The following is a 24,114-nucleotide window of genomic DNA, read 5'->3' as shown; positions in this document are numbered from 1 at the left end:
CAGCTAAATGATCATGTAATATTTTATATATGCTGGTGGAACTAATGCCTATGGTTGCCTCAATCTCACAGTATGTCACATGACAATCTTGCAGTATTAGGTGTTGCACAGCATCAATGTTTTCTTGAACAACAACTGATTTTGGATGACCTTCGCGAATCTCGTCGGTGAGCAAATGGCGGCCACGATTAAATTCGTTATACCAGCGTTTCACAGTGGCAAAGGATGGGGCTTCATCGCCAAATGTGGAAGTAAGTTGATCGATGCACTCTTGTCTTGATAATCCACGTCGAAAATCGTAAATAATCATCGCACGAAAATGTTCACGAGTTAATTCCATTTTATTGTTGTCGCGCCATCTCCAAGACAACATAACAACACAAATGATGCTATTGACAAAACATTTGAAGTACGTTATGGTCAATAATGCCAGACGATTCCGTGCAAACGTCAAATCGCGCCTAACTTCAATCAGTGTTGCCAAGACTCAAAATATAAATAGTGGCCCTCGTATGTTATTGACACACACCTGCTCACAATTTAGTTTTTACATGCAGCATCTTAGAGAACACTCTTTTGCACCAACAATTTGTTACAGCAAAAACACAAAACATCTTCAGCACTTTTAAAAAAATTGTGTGTGTTGCAGTTGAATTTGTATCAGAATCACTCAACCACTTGAGCAACTTCCCATGGAAGTCAATTTGGAGCTGAGACGACTTTCGCATCTAAATCTCGGGCACAATGAACTGAGGAGAAATATGCCTGAGATCATTTTCATTAGATTAGCCTGCTTACTACATTTACCACATTTACAGTTTCCTGTTACAGTCAACGAAGGAGCAGTGTTTGTACTTTTGAATTCTTCCTCTTTTGATTTAAACTGGAATTAAATTTTGTTGCTTATCATCTAGTCGGTGAGACAATTTTTTCTTTTGACAAGGAATTTCTATATCCAAGTCATTACATATTTCGACAGTGTTTGTGGATCTGGTTTCATGCCATGTGTTGGGCTTCCACAATGGCGCAGTTGTAGCATCATTACCATGTAATCCAGGGGTCCCAGTTTCGATACCCGGTGGAGACACTTAGGGGTTCGGATCCCACTTTCAACTGTAGGTCCAGTCCCAATTAGCCTTACTGTGCACAAAGTAGACTTAAAACACCAAGTCCATCAATCGTACCATGTGTCAGCCGAAAGCAGGTTATTCATTGCCGATAGCAGGTCAATCTGTGATGACTATAAAGTCTTGTTAACTATAACAATCAACTTAAAATGGGTCAATATCTCTGAACATAAAGCAATCCTTTGCTTTCGCCTTCAGCTACTTTTGTGTGTGACAAGGCTGCCCACAGTATTTTTTCTCCAGGGGGCAGCAGTGTTTAAGCTGGGAGTAAGGTGGTCTGATATCTCACAAAGCACCTCTAGAACTAGGATGAATTGCATATGCATTCATGACACCCCTCGTCCATGTTTTCACGTTACAATTCCAAAATTTAAATAATGTGAAGATTTTTTCTGATATCTCAGAGGTAGGCAAGTGGCCCCAGGATCCCCCTCTGCGGGCATCCATGGTGTGTGAGGCTATTTCTTTAATAGCTGCTATCAAATATTTATGAAATGATTTTATGACTGTCAGAGCGTCAGCATGGCAGGTCCATCCTTGTTAATGATAGGCACGGACCTTTCGGAAGATTGGAAAATGAAAGTCAAACAGAAATTATATATTTCATACATATAATTTCATTTCAATCATAATCAGTGCTCGAAGAATCTTCTTCGGAGCCAATCTCCAGCTCTGAAAATCAGCCGCCAGGGAAAAAATATCAATGGCTAATGAAAGTACAGCAATATTACAGCAAAACATCACAGTCACCAGGGGGAAATTTTCTGTCGCCATGGCGACTGGGATTTTTCGAGCCCTCGTCATAGTTATATATTGTAATTATTGTAAGGAATTTCAAAGAATAGCAATGTTTTTTTGAGGAGACAACATATTAAGGGGAAAAACGAGCCTAGTTTGCCCCCGCTCCGGAAAAAAATACCTTGATTGGCCTTCCCTGAAGAAATTCCTGCTGACATCCATGCTGATAGGGACAGGGACTTTCTTTTACTATGAGTTGACATATGAATTTCAGCTTAAAACCTCTAAATTGGCTGCTAGTTGTCATGATTACAAAATCATGATCTTGCCTTCATTTTGATACCCTGTCCTTCCTAAACCATGCATTATATTATAAAGTGGTAAATGCAATAACTAATGTTCACTTGTATATAGAGTTGCAAAAAGCTATCTTTTTTGAATGGATGTTTTTTTTGTTACGTACAATCAAAATCTCAGTTGAGTGACTTTCTGGATACCCTGTAGTTACTAATTTGTTTTTACCACACATGAGTTTATGTATGTGCCTATCCAATGGCATAGTGGTAACACCTGTCTTGTAATCAATGGGCACCAGGTTTGATCCTCAGTGGAGACATGGAGACATATTGCATAAAGATTCAACTTCCATTTTAAAACTGTAGGCTCAATCCTGATTAGACTGTCTGAGCATAAAATTAACTTTCACATGTTTGCGACGTTGATGTCACAAAAAATTAAGCGAATGTTAATATTAAATGCTCACATATTTGAGGACAATTTAAATCTTTACTATTCATAATACAGGGTGGTCCATATCGATGGGACACATTTCTAGTAATGGAACGAGGGTAACAGTTTTGATTGTTTTATGATTTTTTTTCAAATTCTCCTAGCAGGAAGACTAATTATCGTAGAATTTTGGCAATCATTGTCACACGGAATTTGAACCTTCCTTAAAGTAATGAGCACTGTTTGGATTTCGAAAGAAGTTATAAAACAACTTAAAAATTACCTTACGCAAGCATGCGCGCTTCTCACGGACATTGTATTTTCCATTGACAAGCAACTGTAAGTATCGTAGACTAGTGGGAATGAACGTAGAAGTAAATCAGAACCTTAGTAGAATGCATTTAGGGCCTTTATTTTAATGCTAAGGCCAGCTGCACACCGGATCCGATGCGACAAGTCATTTTTGTTGCAAACCGACTTGGGGAACATTAACGTTTAGGTCTTATAAGCTGCCGCGCATCGGATGAAACATTTGACTCAAGTCATGTTGCAACAGTTTGCAGCAAAACACTGAAGGTCCCGGGAATTTGGTCTCCCAGAAGCACAATGCGACAAAATGCTGTGTACATGTACGAATCCTTTCTTCTCAGCGCACCACCTGCATATGACTCATTACTGTATCGTTTAACAGCACATATAAATTTAAGTTTGACAGTGTGATCAAGGTTAAAAATAGAGCATGATGGAGAAGCTAATCGTTCTTGTGCAAGCGAGACACCCGCTGTATGATTATTCATCAACTGAGCACCATAATATGGACAAAATTGATGTGCTCTGGAATGAAGTGGCACAGGATTTGAATTACATTACAATTATGTTACGAGAAAAAAATAGGCTTATTATTATCATCTTGTACAAAACATACCATAAATTGTACATTCTGGCAAGACTCTGTTCCTTCTGCGAATTGGACATCCATTTTATGTATTTAATGCACCATAAAAAGTCCATTCTTTGTTACATTAATCCTTGTAAAGAATAGATGAAAGGGATAAATGAAAGTGCTTGTACAAAATTTGTCCCCTGTTGGTGGACGTACCAGAAACTTAGAGAAAAATAATATATTGCAGTGAGTGCTATTTCTTTAAGATGCAAATGAGAACCTAATTTCCTGAAATGACAGATGTGATAGATCTTGTGTTTATACATTTACTTTGGATGCAATAATAATACAAATCACATGTATGCATGATCATTTAGAGCAGTTCTTATGATAAACTCAATAACAAATAACAACAACAAATCAATTTGTAGAGTACCAAAAACTTTCTTTCCAGAAAAGAACACTGCTAACAATAATACATATTTGTTTTGTTTTGTCCGAAGCAAAGTAACTCATCGTGTCATATCTGGTGTGGCTTGCCTAAGAGAACCAAACTTGACCTGCCTAACCTAACCATGAAAACATATGTTGAACAAAATCTTAAGTAATCACTAAAACTTCGCAGTATGTGTTAACAGAAGTAAATCGAAATCGAACCATGTAAGAATTGCATTTGTAGCATGATGAAATCATAATGAAACAACTTGGGGCTGGAGCGAGCACATTTATTATACGCTATGTGTAATACATAACCAGGATAGAGGAGTTTACAGCACTGTTCAATGTTTGAATATAACATCCCGTAAATGCGCATCACCCTGAGGAGAACATACTTGGGCTCTCGAAGTCATACTGTGGCTCAGCAAATCGGCCTGAATGGCCTCTATCTTCCACCAGGTGATTCCCATGAGTTCAGCAGTTGTTTCGGGTCTTGTGGTGTACATCATTTCCTTTAGGTAACCCTACAGGAAGTAGTCCTGTGGGGCTACATCTGGTGATCTGGATGGCCAACTCATATTGCTGAATCTGGAAATGAGGTGACTGGAGAAATGGTCTCGAAGGGTTCTCATTGGTATTAACTGTAAATGACTAGTGACACCATCTTGTTGCATCCCCATTTGTGTAAGACTGAGCTGCCTCATTTGGAGAACGAAAAACATGATTAACATGACGTTGTAGCGCTCAGCAGTAACTGCTATGTTCGGAATATTGCTCGACTTTCGATAGGCGTTAAATGTTCTCTACACTACAAGATATTCGATATTGCCCAGGTGAAGATTTCTTGTCGGCATTAGTTGTCTCATGGATATTTTTCACAGCATGCAGGATTACCTTCTGAGATGGTGTTTATCACTTCTTGAAATGTTTTCTGAACCGCCTTTGTGCTGTAATGATGAAGCTTCCACATCAAGCAATTTCAACAGGAGTCCACTGCACCATAATTCATTAGAACAATTAAATGAAAATTGAATTAATATAAACTCCTAAATTGAGGCTTCCAATTACCATGCATGTGAAAAGTGTTAGAATATGCATGCTGTCTGAAAAACAAAATAAAATGTGTCCCATCAATATGGACCACCCTGTATGTATGCAGAAGCACATGTGTATATACCACATTTAATACTTATAATCATTATGCTACTACAATGGAGATTTAGATCCCAAAGTAACTTATAATTGTGAGTACTGTTGTTGGAAAATGGCTGGATATATATAAAAGAATGAGCATAAATTTATGGCATAAAATAATGTCGTCACCTTGTAATCAAGGGGTTCCAGGTTCAATCCCCAATGGAGACACAGTGGCTCAACTCCCATTCTGAGCTCTAGGCCCAATCCCAATTTGCATATCTGAGCATAAAGTGAACTTAAAACTAACAAAATATTACTGAGAGAAAGCCAGATTTTTTTAATGAATTATTTTTGCAATTGTAGCCAATCTATTTGTTTGTCTGTCACCATGCACTAGGACAGTATTTCTCAACTGCCATGGTGTGGCCCAGTACCAGGTCACGTGGGTTCATCAGATTGGTTACCAACTATTTTAAATCCGATTTTATATTTGTCAACAAGCCTAGGCATATGCCATAATTTATTTATTTATTTAATTTCAAGGGTGCATATTGTATAAAGTTTTAAAAATTAGAAAGTGGTAATTTTTTTTAGCTTGGCATCAACTTTTAAAAAATGAATTCACCGTGCTGTGGTCTCACAACTGTTGACAACCACACTAGGTGGCCAAAATACATCAAGACTTGCCCCGTGACCAGATTTACCTGCCATAGAAATCAAATTATACATGATGCACTTTATAGCCAAATGCAAATGTTAAATACAAATTTAAAGGGTTTTGATACTAGATTTTCTATGTTAGATATAGTTAAAGAAAATACTGTATCATTGAGGGTACATTTGATAAATGTGTTAAAAGATGTAGCAATATTTTCTTTCCTTCTTCTTCTTCATCTTCGTTTTTTGCTCTGTGTATGTTCATATGCCAAATTCAAACATTGAAAATGATATTATACATTACATTCTATTTACAAAATTAAATAAAAGTACTCTTGGTATGTGACTGTTTATATACTACTTAGATATATTTAATAAGCCTACTGAAATATGAAGTTAACACTTGAAGAAAAACCATCCATTCAAACAAGCCAGCATTTTTGTAACTACTGCTTGTGTCTAGTTATAAATTCCATGTTTAAAGTTGTCCTTTAAATTTAGATATGAGTGTTTTTTTACAGTAGAGAGAGAAATAAAAGCTGTGGAACAAGAAAAAATGCACCTAAGTAATGTATTTCCATTAATTTGAAACACTTTGGGGAAAAAATCACGTAAAAAAGAAAATATTCTGTTGTTTTTTTCAAAATAGCTTTTTTTTCCGACCACTTCCAACTCTACTTGTATACCCAACATAAATATCCACACAGTGAAACATGCCTCCCTGATAGCACAGTGGTAGCATCGTCGCCTTGTAATCAAGGGTTAAAACTTCAAACTTTAGGTCCAGTCCCTATTAGCCTTATTGTGCATAAAGTGGATTTAAAACACCAAATCAATCAATCAATCACACAGTGAAACCCCAGGTTTCTTTTCCATACATTATACATTTTAGTGTCATGGTCACGATAGAACAGTTGACTGTAAATATAATTCTGTTTATAGATTAAATTATGCTTTGGTTTGCCAGGCCAAAACCTAAATCATCACATTTGTATTTTTAGAACTCAAATTGTAGATGGAATATGTGCACTCCTGTTCACATAAAGTGGCACATTTTATAAGGATGGGCAGTTGAAGTATGTGACACTTTACCTGAACAGTATTTTATTGATTGAATTAGGCTTTTCTTCCACTATTGGCTAATTGTGATGATGTGGGAGGTGAATGGACTCTTAAAGAACATCTATGCCCAGGCTGGGATTTGAAGCTAGGACCCCTAGCATCGTAGCATGCTGTGCTAACCACTCTGCCACAGATGTGGGCTATCTGAAGAGGAGCATACCATCACATCATTCACGTATGTGCAAAAACAATGCTTGGTAACAAGTATGCAAACTGATAAGAAAACAGAAATCAGTTACACAATTGAGAACACCTTCAAATGAATCTAGAAAGAAAGAGACATATTGATAAGGAGTGTTTTGTGTATAAGTGCTTGCAGTTGAACTTTATACATTTACTCTGTCTGAGGAAAGATATCACATTCTTCTACTCATGACGTGTTTTCCCCATTTTCATTCAAATTGCAGAAGAAAAAATACATAATGTCACTCCACCCTCCTTAGCCATACAAATATTTATATATATTTCTCACTTTTATTTACTATTGTTCTGAAGCAGTGCAGAAAGTTGACTTGGATTCTGCACAGCAAATTCAAGTGGCCATGTGATTGTTTTTCCTTTATGAATGATTAATTCACCTGTTTACAGCACTCAGCACTGGAAAGTCAGTTACTTTCTCCACAAAGAAAGTGTGCATGGTAATTTGTCCCTGAAAGGAAATGCTAAGCTTCAGACTTTAAATGTCCTTGCAAGATATTTTAGGTCATGGTTTGGAAGCTTTTCATTTATTCACCATGCTGACTTCACAATTCATCGTCCTTCCTCACCAAGAAGCATTTACACAACTGGCACTTTAGATGAAGACAATCAGCTTACAAAAGTTTAGAATCATGTTGGTATTTTTTTTTTTTTTTTTTGCCATTACGCACTTTTGGTTCCAGGCTGCCAGATATTTAATATTGTAGTTTAGTGCTGGTGCACTCTGGCAATTAAATGAAGGCAAAAAGTCAATGGACTGTGCCCAAGCTGGAATGAGGTGAGATTGTGAGTAACATTGTGCTCAGGTGACAAGCTGGCCAGATGTTCAGCATCCATACATTTGATGTGAGTGATCGTAGTTTCAGGAACCTGCATGGACCCATTCTTCTAATGGTTAAGACAATTGAGAGCTGCTTAAGTAGTGAACGGGGCTCCCACGTAGCCAAGTGATTAGTGCTCTCACCTTCGATCCTGGGTTCGATTCCTGGTGGGTACCCCCAAAATTTCGGTGTTGGCCCAGTATCGTGAGGACAATTGGGAAACTACTTGGAAAGAAGGAAGAAGTAGCGGGCTCCTGCCATGAAAGCCAGAATACAGTGGCAATTGGATCCAATGCGTTGACAACACGTCACCCAATGAAAAGCCGCTCTGGCAGGCCCTGGTCCTTAGAGGCCTGTTGTGCCACGGAGTTTAGTTTTAAGTAGTGAACTGTGGTCTTAATATATGTATATGTTTCAATTTTGCCCTCTATACATACAGAAATAGTTATGTGAGTATTTTAAGGGCATGTAGGAAGGGTTTTTGCGAGGTCCTTCCTCCGCATCAACTGCAGAGCATTCTGGCCAACTTAGCTCTTTTGGAGCCAGATCTGGCTCTTTCTTGCACTTGTTTGGCTGTAAACTGGGGCGGCTGCCCCCCCCCCCCTCTACAACACTATGATGCTATCACTGGCTCTTGCCCACAGAGACCAACTTTTGCCATGGGTATACATTTTGCACGTGACGTGATATTGTTATATTGGCTGAATCGTCACACTCCCTCTTCCATCTCCAGCCATTTTTTTTATAGCGCTGTGGTTGATGTGAACATGACACAATATTGTTATCTGGGAATCCTTTATTTTCAATTTCACACGACCGGTGTATTATTGAGATGGGTGATGCCGCCACATCTAGACAGTAAACACAGAATAAATTGCCATCACTTTAAAGTTAACGGTAATAGCAGTGCCTCGCCCCACTTTGACACGTAAAATTACCCTAGAAGGCAATTTATCCAGCCTTCGTAAATCTTGGTCCTTGAAAGTCAACTTTAGCTCCATTTTAGATGAATTTTAGTTCTTTTATGCACATCAGGTTTGGCAACACTGCCAGGATGGCGTAGGAGGCAAGCATGGCCGTATTTAGAGGGGGGGTTTCTAGGGTTCAAACCCCCCCCGAAACATCTGACATGTTGGATTAATGGAAGTTCAGAAACCAAAATCTGTAACTCTTCAATTTTTTTTTGAAGCATTACAAAAATACAAGGAGACAATGTTGAAACGAGCGAGCTAGAATGTTCATACATTTGGAATTCTGAAAGTTGAGTGAAACAGGATTTATTCTCGGAATCGCAGCCTACCCGCGACCCCTCCATTTTCACTTCTGCTGTTCTCTTTCCAGTGTTGTTCCTGCGTCACAAGGAAAATAGACTAAATATTCCATTATGATTGTCCTAATATTCCATTTCCAACTTTTAAATTCCCTGTCCGATAAAGTCAAAAATCCCCGTTCATAGGAGTTCAAACCTACGATCTTCAGTTTCGTAGCACATTATGTTCACGATTGAGGTTACAATCCATGCACCAGGCTAAGTTTTTAAAGAGAATAAATGGTTCCACACTTTTCAAAATTCCAAAAATTAAGTTTTAAGGTCAAACAACAAAAACTTTATGACTAAAATTTCCATTTAAATTTTAGAGCTTTTTCTTGAAGGTTTCTTAAAATTTAATAACAAAGTATAATAATTGGGCATTTCAGTACACACTGTATGAAACGTAAAAAAAACAAAAAAAAATCCTTTATGCTGGATATTCACTCATAATAATAATAATAATTATTATTATTTTGGAATAAAATTGTCTTATTATTATGAAACTTTAATTATTATTGTATAATTATTGTCATTATTTATATTATTCAAATTTCTGGCGACGCCCATGGGAACAATTATGAATGAACCCCCCCGAAAATTTTTCCTGCCTACGGCCATGGAGGCAAGGAGAAATGCATTGGTCTTACGGGAGCAGTATTTTATTTTTTCTTGGGAATATCAAACATCTTATGGCGTAGAAAAGAACATGGATGTAGAAAGGACATGTTAAACAATTTCTTGGTCGTAGGAAAAGTCGAAACTCCCATTTGATTAGCCGTAACTTGAAGTTGATTTCCCATAAGAAATACACACTTATTTATCATATTTTTCAAACATCATATCTAGCTTAATAATAATAAACTTAAAGAACTGCTTCCACTTGCAACATGGAGAGAAATTCAAACTCTCTTGTCCAGCCTGTTTTTTTTTTTTTTAGTAGCAGTGCCCATTCCCTTAATACAAATAAAGAATAGAGCTGAATAATTCCAACTTATTTAGATATTATCTATTGTCTATCTTTTTACCTACGTACTATATATTCTGCATCTACTTTTCACTTGTCTTCAGGCGAAGTTTCTTTTTGCTGATGGTTGGGCTAAATGTTACAATGTACTTGTACTTGTAATTTTAAGGCTGAGCTGATGCAACTTTGAACCAATACCTATACTGATATTCTTATTGATTCCTACTGATACCAATACTGATGTTTGATAATTTCAACAATTAAAAGTTGTTCAAAATGTTGATTTATAATGGTGGATGAGTATTCTATTTCAATTATAAGCTTCAATTTACCAGTTTTTTCCTTTAGCCTTTAGCGCTGGAACCCTCGCGTGCCTGTATTCTCGTTCACACCAGCGCATTTTCAAGCGCACACTTTTCATACTTGCTGCAGAGTACCCCTGTAGCCCCCTCAATAGACCGAAGTGAATGAAAAAATGTAGTATGTATTGGTGGTACATTCCTACAACCGTGCAAAGTTTCATTGAAATCAGACTGACCCTTCTTGTGTAAAAAAATAATAACCTTATGTAAAGCGGCAGTGTTGCTATCTTCGGGACAATGTCTGGAATTTCGCTTCTACCTAGTCTTACCATAAATACTGTCCCAAAGTTGTAAGTAAATAGACACAAAATGGTGAGAGATATTGTAATATCAGAATAACATGAGGTGCATGGATGCATTATGAACCAAAATCACAAATAATTATTCGAAATGGCCACCTTTAGCACTGACACACTTCTGAAGTCTTCGTGGCCACGCATCAATTGAATTACGCAACACATCGACTGGAAAATGAGCAACTGCCTTCAGAAGAGACCGACCACTTTAAACTTTCAATATTGGGATGTCTCTTCTTCCAAGCCATCTCCTGAAGCTTGGACCACAATTTGTAGTACAAAGGGTATAGGTCCGGACTTGCAGAAGGCCAATCTGAAGTGGAAATGAAGTCTGGAACATTTGCTACGAGGGCATGCTCCATTTCTGTGAACAAGGGGTAAAAACATCAGCCAAAGTGTACCAGCAGACAGTGCTTGAGAAACTATGCAAGAATCTTACCGACATCATCTTCCATGGAGAGAACTGGAGCTTCCAGCAGGACTCAGCCCCAGCACACAAAGCACGCACCACCCAGCAGTGGTTGGAGGCAAATGTTCCTGACTTCATTTCCACGTCAGATTGGCCCTCTGCCAGTCCAGACTTAAACCCTTTGGACTACAAATTGTGGTCCAAGCTTCAGAAGATGGCTTGCAAGAAGAGACATCCCAATATTGACAGTTTAAAGCGGTCTCTTCAGAAGGCAGCTGCGGAGTTTCCACTTGATGTGTTGCGTAATTCCATTGATGAGTGGCCACGAAGACTTCAGAAGTGTGTCAGTGCTAAAGGTGGCCATTTCGAATAATTATTTGTGATTTTGGTTCATAATGCATCCATGCACCTCATGTTATTCTGATATTACAATATCTCTCACAATTTTGGGTCTATTTACTTACAACTTTGGGACAGTATTTATGGTAAGACTAGGTAGAATCGGCCCTATGGACGCTGGATTGAGCAAATTTCGAGAGAAGCACGAGAAAAGACCACTCTATGAGGATATGTAATGCACGTGCTGCAACTTGGATAAAAGAACAGAAATTGTGGAGTTCAGAAATTTTGCGTAATTATGGAAAATTTAGAACTTTGAACATTTGCCCCCACTTCCCTCCTGGACCCTTAATTTCCAAAGGTGTAGTTTACTCATTCTTACATTTAGAATTTAAATAGTTCAAAAAGATGCAACAGTTAAAGCCTTTTATCTTCAATTTATCCCATTGTACCAAAAGGGAAAAAATGGCTTTTTCAAACGGCGCTTGATAATAATAGTAACAATGGATGTATTGTTTTGTAATTAAATTATATAATACCTTTATATGTAAAGAAATTATCAAAAAAGAATGAACTGAAATACAGTTCAAGAAATCATGCATTAACAGCTGCCTTGTGCTAACATGTGGTTGGGGCAAATTTCGTCAATACGGCCTTTGCCACCGCATCACCCATGAATCCTTAATTTTCGGACATTGCTTGAAATGTTGCTTTTTTTTACTCATTCTTGCTTGTAGAATTTATATTTTTCAAAAGAATGCAGTAGTTTACAAGTTAGAGCCACTTTTAGAAATTTATCCCATAATAATATGGTGGTAAAACGGGGAAACAAAATACTTTTTCAAACTTCGTTTGATAAGACTAGTAACAATGGATGTATTGTTTTGTACTTCAAGTATGTCATACCTTCGTATGTGTACTAAAGATAAAGAGAGAGAACTGAAATATCATGTGTAGTTCTTGAGAAATTGCACGTTAATTTCTGCCGTGTGCTGCTGGTCGAAATATCGACCATCTGGCATTAAGGGGTTCACATGTGGCGGTCGAAATTCGACCATCAGGTGGCTAAAGGTTATAATATTAAAAAATTGCATCCAAATGTTACAATAACCGTTATGTAATTAAAATACAGTTTTTGACACAATATTGGTGTAAATACGATGGATACTGAATTTTTCATAACTTCCAGGATAATTGAACACGGCGAAAGTGTTGCACGACATTTTTGCATAACCTGTGAACAATCAAAATGTCGGAAAAGTATTGGCGAGTATCAGTAAATAAAATCCAACTGATACTTTCCAATACCGATACATTGGCGTTAGCTCAACCCTAGCTTTTAACTACAAATCCGGTGTACTGACAAAGAAGATATTTCAACATGCCCCCTTAAATTCTGTAGTGCTTTTTGCTACATTTAAGTTGCCATTTCTATTTCCTGAGGAGAAGGAGATAGGGGGCAAATTTGCTTGAATTCTTGGAATGACCTGTTTCATTTTTGGACCAGGGCTGTGTAGATTGCTACCATGATTTTTCTCGCATTTCCAACTTGACTGAAATGTGAAGTGCTAGGTCAATTAAACACAATTTCTTTTTAAACATGTTTGGGGCATGATTTGTGTTACAGGATCATCTCATGTTGTGCAGAAAAGTTCAGTAAAGTGTGTATTCTATGACATGGGAAGCAGCTTTGTGCTATTATGAACCATATTCGGTAAGGGTGCATGTGGTTGATTTCAGACTGAAGGATGCACCTGCCCAAGAATACTTTTGATTCTATTGCTTGTTTTTGGCATCATTAAAAAAATGTCTTGTCTTACTTAAAACTGTAACAAGGAATCTTTTCATTCTCAGTGGATGCCTGTGCAGATGATGCAGCCTGCTTATCAATAGCTTCAAGTGACAAAGCTGGCTTGGAAGCAATCCGTGCCCTACATCATCAGCTTGACGATGATGCAAATGGAAATGTCGATCTCTCAGAATCTGACGAGGTTCGTAGTTTTTTATTCGTTCTTTTGATACAAGAAGAAATTTGTGCAAGTGCAATACCATTAGGGGAAAAAATGAAAATATAAATCCTTTCTAACAGTATGAAAAGTGTGATGAAAATGAAACATTGTAACAGTGTTCAAAATGGGTAAATGCAAGTTGCAAATATAACTTCAGTTTTTTTGTTTGGTTCCTATCTTTAATGTTATGTCACCAGAAATACAAATCACATGGCAGTAATAGATATTTTTAATATGTTTCGGTTTTAGTAATTTTATTATCCTGAAACCCAGCTTCAAATCCAAGGATAGGTATTCTCAGGGGGGAATTTTTACAAATATGTCCCTGCCTAAAGCTGCTCAGGGACTCACCCAGCCTCTAATCAGTGGGTACCTGGGGAAGTAAAGATAGCTGAAGCATGATGCTGATTACACCATGCCCAATATAGCAATCTAAATTTATTTTATAAAATTATTCAATTTAATATAATGTAGATTCCAACAATAATTTTTTAATTTGAATTTAAGATTTTGGGTGCATCAGCACTAAGCTATTTTGCACCCGTCACGTTATACAGGGTCCAGCCTCTTACCATAACTAAAATAGCATAACTGTAATGTCGTACAACTAAAATATTAAAAACATTCTGACTTTGATTAAAAGCTGAGGCTGTAAAGGGGCAATCAGCGCACATAAGGACAATAAACAGGACAACACACAGAATTATACTGGCCATTGGGCCAAACTCCAGAGCCTCGTTCTTGTGAAAAATACAGTCCAGTGCAGTGGAAGTGAGGTTGACAATTGGTTGTACTACGTGGAAGGATCACCCCTTACACACTCCAACAATAATTTTTTCACTTTACTTTTAAACATCGTGCTTTCTCTCAATATTTTTGTAACTATTTGGTAACAAATTCAGGGTGGCTACTTACCGGTAATTCCTTGAATTCAGGGAATTATGCGTGAATTATTCGCTCCGGGAATTATGCATGAATTTTACTTGAATTTTTCTCCGTAGACGTGAAAAATTACAACTTTTTAAATCCACATTTTATGGAAATAAAAATTATTTTCGTAAAATTTTCTTGCTCGCTTCGCTCGCAATTGCTGCTTTCCTTAGTCTTATCAAGTTTATAACCATAGCTAGGGGGCAAGAGTTGGCCCTGGGCGCCGAACTATCTAAATGAAAAAGTGTTGTAAAATTGATTGAATGATTTGTGGTTTTAAATCCACTTTATACACAGAGAGGCTAATCGGGACTGGACCAGCAGTTTAAAGTGGGATCCAAACTACTGTGCAATGTGTTGAAACAAATAATTGAAATAGTTTGTTCGAACACAAATGCTTTAGTACCAACTTCTAGTCCCTTTTTTTCATAATTTACGAGGATAATAACATCTTTGGTACTACTACTACTACTACTACTACTATTAATAATAATAACAACAACAACAATGTTGGTCCCGGCAGGTTCGAATTTCAGCTTGGGCATGGGTGTTTGTGACTGTCCATTCATCAATTTCATCATATCACTCATCCCCATCTTCACAAATTAGCCAAACGTGGCACAAGAATCGAAGTAAAATAAAACAAATTAATAATATTAATAATGTTATAATAACATTATTATTGTAACTATTATTATTATTTTTATTTTTTATTTTACTTCGCTTCTTGTGCCACGTTTGGCTAATTAGTATTAGCCACGTTTATCCTGGCAGTTTGTCCCCGCCAACTCAGACAAAAATTCGTGTTTCCGCCTCTGATTGTAAATAGAAACTCAGCACCTTAAATTAAATATTTTAATAATATTATGTATACCGTTTAATTGAACTATAATTTTTGGATGTTGAAATCACATAGACCCTTTATATTATGAAGATATTTGTGTGTGGATGTTGAGAGGCGGTAATACGTAAGGTTGAAATAGAGAATACATCTGCTTGAATTTTTGGAAAGTTCGACTTGAAAACCGGGAATTATACTTGAATTTTATCATGGTCCTAGAGTGTCACCCTGAAGTTGTATCACTTGATACATGTGTAAAATTTTCCTTTTTGGTATGCAGTTAGCTGCACTTTGGAAATGTGAAAGTTACTTTTTGTCTGGTATTGTAATTATGAGTGTCTAAGTTCTTTGGATGCGGTTGATCTGTTATTTTATTTTGCAAGATGGTGGTGCGGTTGATGAGTTTTTGTTTGTTGTGTGATGAAACTGTGTAAGAGTATTAGAAAAAAAAGAAGAAAAGGTTTGTTTTGAAATACTTTGGTAAGTTGGATGAACATTTAGACAAAAAGTAATTTTTCAGAACAGGAAATTTACCAAGCAGATACATGTGCAGCAATTAGTCAACAGAAAACTCAGTGTATTGAAATATAACACATGTTTCTTTTTCATTACAGTTTCTGAGAGAGGAGCTTAAATATGAACAGGGCTATGAAAGGAGGCAGAAAGCTTTTCATCGAAATGATGACAAACATATTACAGTCCGAGAATTATGGGAAGTCTGGATCCGTTCAGAGGTAATTTGTTATAATAAACACACAATTATAAAAAGTAGAATATTACAAACATGAACAATAAGGAAATAATGTGTGTGTGAAAATGGTTATGGGATTGTAGTTTTATTCAATTGTTTTTATGTGTATGAAAGCGGCTCTGGCACCCACCCAGCATCATATAAAGTGGGTACCTGGAGGAAACTGGGGGGTAAAGGTGGCCAGGGGCATGGTGCTGATCACATCACCCCCAGCTCGGCCGAGATTAAGAAAGTGTTGGGCCCTAACCCCACACCCCCTATACGCCTTCATGGCGTTGTGCAGGGGAGCACTTCACTTTACTTTATGATGGATGTGATTGCCTATGTTATTTTCCCATCGTCAGTGCCCTTGGTGAAGAGGTCTGTGTAACATATCCCACTGCTTTCATCTGGGCATTGATTGAATAACATAGCCAGACCAATGTTGCCACTACACCTCGTAATTTAAAAAAATAAAAACATGCATTTTTATGAATATGTCATAATTAACCTCATAAATTGTCCATAATGTATAAAATGCATTAAAAAATTAAAGTTAATAACCAGTGCAAGGTTCATGTCTCTGTGTTGCTTTTTGTACAAAAGTTACATATGCTCAAAGTCTCATTTGCGTGACTTTTCAGACATCCTGAAGTTTATTTCCCTTTGTGCATTTAAATTTGTCACAAAGATAAGTTAGAAATATACTTACCTTATTGGAAACTTCTAAAGTAAACAGTTCAGTGTGTGCTGTCATGTTTTATGCTTCTGTCAAAAATCTAGATCTTGCTCAGGATATGGACAGATGGAAGGTCTGTGTTGCTGCAGCCATAAGCCTTCAGGTTTAAGAAGGCTAGAGAGTTAGTTAGTTAGTTAATATGTACTTTGGGATGGCCAAGAAATGTAGGTGATGGATATTGTGATTTGGCCATCCTACACTTTTGATCTTAAATATGTATATAATGTGTGGGTGAGTATGGTTATGAGATGGTAGTTTTATTCATTGTTTGTATGGGAATGATGGATGTGATTGTTTATGTTGATTGATTGATTGAATTGTTGTTTTAAGTCCACTTTATGCACAGAAAGGATAACCAGGACTGAACCTACAGTTTAAAGTGGGATCCAAACCACTATGTGCCTCCACCAGGTATCGAACCCAGGACCACTTTATTACAAGGTGATGACACTACCTCTGCACCATCCTGATTGTCTATGTTATTTTAGACTACCATGCGAGAGCCTTGGGTCTGATGCCCACCCAGTGTTGTATAAAGTGGGTACCTGGGGGAAACTCTGAAGGTTAAAGGCACCCAAGGGTGTGGTGCTGATCACATCACCCCCATCTTTGGCCAAGATCAAGAAAGTGTGGGTGGGGCCCTAATTCCACACCCCCTATATGCCTTCATGGCATGGTGCAAATCACAGGGGAGCACTTTACATTTTTTTACTTTACTTAAATATGGAGGCTTTGTCTATATGTGAATGATTGGTTTGAATTTTTGAAGCTATGTTGAATGGTTTCTTACAGAAGTATGTATGAAATTAGTTTAAATTGTAGTAATAGTAAATTTATGAAATTATTTGATGGTAGTCATCATTAGGCTTCCGTGTTTTCATGTTATGGAATGTGTTTTTCGTCAATCTTTTGTTTGCAAAATGTGTTATGCACACATACAAAATTGTTGCAGTGCTGATATCCTGTTTGCATTCCTTTGGATGGCAAAACATGTTAAGAAGCAATACTTTTTCATTCCTCACTTCTTGTTGATTCTAGTGGATGGCTGACAGCTTATGGATTACTTTTTTTATGTCTCTATTTTGCATGTATCTACTCATTACAGGTGCATAACTGGACAGCAGAACAAACAGCTGAATGGCTGGGTTCTTCTGTGGAATTACCTCAATACATTCCTATATTTATCAAACATAATGTGGTTGGTGCTGCATTGCCAAGGTTTGTAACAATATTGTAACTTTGAATTTTGTTGGAGAATTTTTTTTTTTTTTACATATGCAATAGCAAATATAACTTACATAAGATAATTTATAGCGATAATATAGACTAATGGGCACTGCATTTGTTTTGATTAGTAAATGCATATTGCTTATTGAAATTGCAGAACTGAAATTTCTCTACACAGCCTTTTATTAAGTGCACAATTCTGTAATTTTCTGATTGTTTTTATGAATATAAAATTTTCAATTTATGTGCCCTAATCTTCTAAAGTAAACTTCTAATATGCAGCCCTCCTTTTCTAAGGAACTAAGTTAGAATTGTGCATTAATTAAAGGGGTAAATCAAACAATGAGGTTCCATTTTTAAAATTATAATTTCTTAGATCTATACAATATCAATAAAAATTTTCAGTGAAAAATGCAGGCTCGACCAGGACCCGAACCTGGGTCTCTGGCATACCATGCCATTGCTCTCCTCACCTGTTTTTTCGCTCTCACTGTTTTACCTGCGTGGAATCGTCTCTGCCAGTGCTACTGCAAAGGGAACTGTTGCCTTTAAAACACAGTAGACTTCGACGTTGCCTGGTTCCTCCCAGCATAGAGATGTTAATTATTGAAGATTAGGCACACACAGGAGATGTACTGGTAGCACTGACAGAGAAGATTCCACGCAGGTAAAACAGCGATAGCGAAAAATCAGGTGAGGCCAGGCTGGTTTTGTAGTTCAGTGGTAGATCAATGGCATGAGGTATGTCAGAGACCCGGGTTTGAGTCCTGGTCGAGCCTGCATTTTTCGCTGAAAATTTCTACATCGTACATCCTGTGTGTGCCTAATCTTCAATATCAATAAACTTTATATCACACTATAGGTAACAATAAATATTTTATAATTGTTATTTGATCATTGATTGTACCCTCTAATTAGTAGATAGTACCGTGCGTTCATTTCGATCTGCAGCCGAGAGATCGGGAGAAGCATGGCGGGCGGCGCTGACGGAGATGCCGACATTTGCGGCCTGTAATGCCCGCTTATTTTTATAGACATATGCAGACATTTATATAAATATTGCAAAACGATCACTAACCTGTGTTATAACATGCAAAAGTTCTTCTGTAATTCATCCAAGTTCTGCTCTTATATACACAAAAAAAAATACGCTTTAGAAACGATGTTAAGAGCCACAGATAGTAAAACATTTTAATCATAGTTTTGACCAGTAACGTCCTGCTTAAGTTTATATCCTTGAAAGAGTTTTGTGCCGATGGGGATCATTTGGAGGTTTTGAATGTGCAACACTGTATCAAGATTACGCTGTAGAAGAAACCGTTAAAAGTCAATAGTGTTCGTGAGCTTCCTTCCAATTCGAAATCTCCGAGCTCGAGTTTTTTGTTCCTTCGTGACTTGATGAAGACAGAGTTGTAAATATAGTGGCGAGCAATGTAAACCAAGAGCGTGTTAATTTCGTACTGTGCGCAAGAGTGTTATTCTTGGTTACTTGCAGTTACTTGTTTGTGTTATTGTAGTGTGTATGTGTGACGTGTCAGTGAGACAATTGGAATGCCAGCTGCAAGATTCACGTTAGAACAAAGATTTTTTTATGTATGACACGTACCTACGTGAAAACAAACTCGTGTCGAGACGTGTGTAGGTAATTTGTACAGAAATTCCCATGCGTTTCAACTCCACACAGACGGATTCTAACCGAAGCAAAACTCGATGATATTGGTGCAGCGTTAGAACGTTCTCCAAACAAACCTCTACGCCGTGTTTCACAAGAGGTGGGCGTGTCAAAATCATCGGCACATACAGTCACTAAGCTACTAAAATTAAAACCATACTCTTATAACACAGGTTAGTGCTCATTTTGCAATATTTATATAAATGTCTGCATATGTCCATACAAATAAGCGGGCATTACAGGCCGCAAATGTCGGCATCTCCGTCAGTGCCGCCCGCCACGCTTCTCCCGATCTCTCGGCTGAAGATCGAAATGGACACACGGTATAATTACCAATAAATTCATTCTGTTTTCCTAATTTGATGCTGCTTTTCTTAATCTTTGTGTTAATTAATGAGAATGAATTATCATTAGAGAACATAACATATATATATTTGAATAGACATAGTTGAAACCAACTCTTGAGTTTGTGCAAGAAAATGTCTGTGAAAAATGGGGAGGTGAGAATGTAGGGTGTGTGTGATTTTGGTGAGGTGCAGGGGATTATGTGATGGAGCTTTGGATATTTGTGTAGTTAACAAGATGGAAACATATCCACAGTTGGTTGAGGATTGATATAGATGAGGTTGTAGTTCTTTTGGGAAGTGGGGAGAAGTTTTTTTCCCTCATGGCTGGAGAGACTGGTATAACCAAAATTGAGAATGTGTGAAAACCTACCTCACCTGAATTTTTGTCTTTACAGGCTTGCTGTGAATAACATGCAGTACTTAAGTAATACCCTAGGAATTAGAGACCCCATTCATAAACAGAAGATTACCCTGAAAGCAATGGATGTAGTGCTTTTTGGACCTCCAAAAGGTAAATGTTAATGTTTTGAATTACACACTGTTCAGTAGCAGTTTCATTAGTCATGGTAATTTTCTCTTTCTGATTTGTGCATTAATTTTAATTTTTCTATATTACAAAATACAGTAAAACCCTGATTTTATGTTCCCATATTTTACATTTTCCCGCATTATACATTCAATCTTGATGGTCCCAACATAGCAAAATTTTATAAAATTTTCTTCGATATTACATTTTCCTGCATTTTAAGTTTTTTCAGCTTGGTATCCTGAAAAACATAAAAACGAGGTTCCACTGTAGTGTATAATAATTGCTTTTACAACCTAAAAAGTTACATTTTTTGCAATGTGAAAGCTAAATTTAAAATTCTAGTTGTTAAATTCATTTTTATGTTGCACATGATTGATATTTACTTCATGCTGTTATCACTAACTATGTTGCCTTGTAATCAAGGAGTTCTGAATTCAATATGCCGTAGAGATGCATTTAGGGTGAACAGACATATACATTCTAAAAAAAGGACAGAGCATGGCAAAAAGGGAGAACAAAGTCATGAAAAAAGAGGATTCTGCAAAAATGGCAATATGTTTGCCATTACTCCTAATTTAATCAATATAAAAAAATCTTGTTAACATTTTGCTAACAGATACTTTTCAGGTGATCTCTTTCAATAACTTCCTCTTACCTTTAAGCAAAGAAAGCAATCTCCTAATCTGTTATTTAACCCTTAACCGAGCAAGCAGTGTCTGTCAGACACTGTTGCTTATATATTTTGTCACATACTCCAAACGATACTTCCTGCGAACATGATATTTTTTGACTTTTTTGTTCCTATCTTTTTCTCATTTCACAATATTTGACTGTTTGATAAAGAAGGTCAGGCGTAAAAAATATTTTCGATTTTACTTACGTAAACTGGCAAGCAGTGTCTGTCGGACACAGTGTGCAATTGATATGTAAAGAAGTCTACTTGAATATGTATTAACAAATGTTTAATAAAAAATAAAGTACTTAATAAAATATCACATAAAAATATTATTAATGCTAAAATAGAAAAAAATGAAAAATATGTGAGCAAATTAAACAATTTCCTCACACTACCTTCCGGCGTAACATGTTTCATATACTATTCTGCAAAAATTACTCGCTTGATTCCACAGCAATGAAACAAAAAAATCTCGCATTAGAAGGGCAAGATCCATTGAAAACAATCACTGCTTGCCCAGACATGTTACAAAAATAGCTTGCTCGGATAAGGGTTAACAAACAACAAAGAATATCTACAATTTGTAATTTGAAGCACAGAATATTACTCCTTTTCTAATTCTTGGATATTAAGAATGAAATATCCCCACAAGTGAATGCAAATGTAACAAGTAAGATTCGCGTTAATTTATTTCCAAAAAAACAAATTAAAATTTTAGGTAATTTAGATTGGGTAGAGAAATATGATTTTAATGCCACAAACATTCCTAGCACTTTCAACAGCAGGGAGAAATGACAGCCACCGTACACTTTACCCTATATTTGTTTCTTCCATCCTTTACAGCTGGATATTTTCTTGGAAGATCATTGTTGAATTTACACTATTGCTTCATTATTTCATGAAAGTAAATATTACTTAACAATCAAAATTCTCACTACGCATTTCTGTATCGCGTATGTATAAATTAGGGATGGGCTGATATGAAATTTTGGCCGATACCGATAAAGTACTGATTTAAAATTTACCGATAACCGATATTCTACCGATCCGATATAAAGTTAGAAATTGTGCTTGAAGAACCTGAAATGTTCATTGATCTCCTTAATAAAAGTGTGTTTTGAGGTGACAACAGTGCAAAAGAAGTTGAATATTTAGACAATTACTTTTTTAGAAAGTAGGGCATCGAGATTATCCATAAAAATTACAAGAAAATGGCAGAATTTTTCACTAAATTATAAGATATTTATCGATATATATTGGATCGGTAAAATAATCGACAATTTTACTGATAAACCGATATGCCTATATCAGCCGATACCGATAGACTACCGATTAATCGGTCCCATCCCTAGTATAAATTGAACGGTGCCACAATGCCAGCGATCTCAGATTCGAATCCCGGCCTGGACATGGGTGTTCTTTCTGAGTGTCCCTTCGTCAAAATCATCTTATCACTCATACCCATCTTCATGATTAGCCGAAAGTGGCAGAAAAATGAAGTAAAATAAACCAAATCAATCAGTCGAAAAGGAACTGCATAGACTGACTAGGGATTTTTGCCTATTTGCCTTTTTTATGCCTTTGTAGTAAAACATAGATCTTAATGTTTAAGGTTAGTTTCATGGTGTTTCTAGTCCGAAAACACATTTTTATAGTGCCTATAAATGCTTATTTTGAGGGTTAGTGCCTATTTTGCTTAATGGTGTCAAAAATGTCTATTCTGCAATTTTTGCATACTCCAGCTTTTTTTATGTGCCTTTGGCTTTCCCTTTATTGAAAGATGTTAAGGCTTTGTTGATGTTTTTCTTCTTTGTAGCTAATCAGTGGTGATTTATTCATCATGGAGTTTTGGACTATTAACCACTGTTAATTTTTACAAAAAAAATATATTTTTTTTTTTACCTACGTTTCGGAGTCTGAATCTGCCTCCGTCTTCAGGGTACCGTGTAGTCTGTTATTTTACATAAATGGTTGCCTAGGAGGAATTGTTCAAAGTGACCTAGGCTCCACCATGTCTGCAGTTACAAGGACCTCTATATACGAAAAAAGTGCCAAGTAGATTATGAGTGGCCCAGGCTCCACTATGTCAAATGACCACGTCGAGGTCACGACTGACCACGTGAAGGTCACGACCAAGGCTTCGTGTGGCACCCTTAGGTTTCCACCTTGATCTCCGGGGACTGGATCGCCCCGGATTGCATGATGACGTGAAGCGGGGTTGGTGTGCAAGATGTATATATGCAGTCCAGAATACACAACAGAAAGTTATTCACAGACAAAAGGAAACGCATGATAGAAAATTCCAACTACTAACCAGACAGACACAAGAAACCCCCCCGCACAAAACCACTGTTCGGAACCTTTCAAACTACACATTGTCGCAAGAAGAGGAAAGGGTACTAAGCAAAGGCCTCAATTTCGCTCTCCCACCCAAGAAATCTCCCGTACTAGACATAATTGCCTCAGTAGAAAATGCCACTACAAAAATGCAGCCTGAACAAGCTGAGGAACTCAGATGGGAGATCAGAAAAGCCATCGAAAAACCACCCCAGCTCTCACACAATAACATCACTCAACAGGAGATAACTGCCATCACAAACCTCAAAAAGAATAGAGAGATTACTATACTCCCAGCAGACAAAGGCAACTGCACAGTTGTACTTGACACAACAGCATACCAAGAAAAACTCAAACAGTTAGTTAACAATGATAGCTACACCCAACTAAAAAAGGACCCTACTCCAACAATAGAAAGAAAGGTACAAGCAACTATAAGAAAAATGAAGAAAGACATACCTGAAAACATAAGAAAGAAAATCAATCCATATTACAGCAAACCTCCTCACATGTATGGACTACCAAAAATTCACAAAGCAGACACA

The 24,114-nt window shown here is 37.0% G+C and overlaps 1 protein-coding gene across 2 annotated transcripts in view; it reads left to right on the top strand.

Moving 5' to 3' along the window:
* Positions 1-24,114, top strand: part of Stim (stromal interaction molecule) — a 102,312-nt gene that overhangs the window by 2,907 nt on the left and 75,291 nt on the right. For both annotated transcript variants that reach the window (XM_083136013.1, XM_083136004.1), the window contains exons 2-5: positions 13,387-13,523; positions 15,927-16,046; positions 17,887-17,999; positions 20,423-20,538. In XM_083136013.1, coding sequence (XP_082992139.1) covers positions 13,387-13,523; positions 15,927-16,046; positions 17,887-17,999; positions 20,423-20,538 — 486 coding nt within the window. The remainder of the gene's footprint in view (positions 1-13,386; positions 13,524-15,926; positions 16,047-17,886; positions 18,000-20,422; positions 20,539-24,114) is intronic.

The sequence above is a fragment of the Lepisma saccharinum genome, chromosome 1, assembly GCF_977018435.1.
Source record: "Lepisma saccharinum chromosome 1, izLepSacc3.1, whole genome shotgun sequence".
In the NCBI taxonomy this organism is placed as follows: Eukaryota; Metazoa; Arthropoda; class Insecta; order Zygentoma; family Lepismatidae; genus Lepisma; species Lepisma saccharinum.
This window is presented reverse-complemented; position numbering and strand designations above follow the sequence as displayed.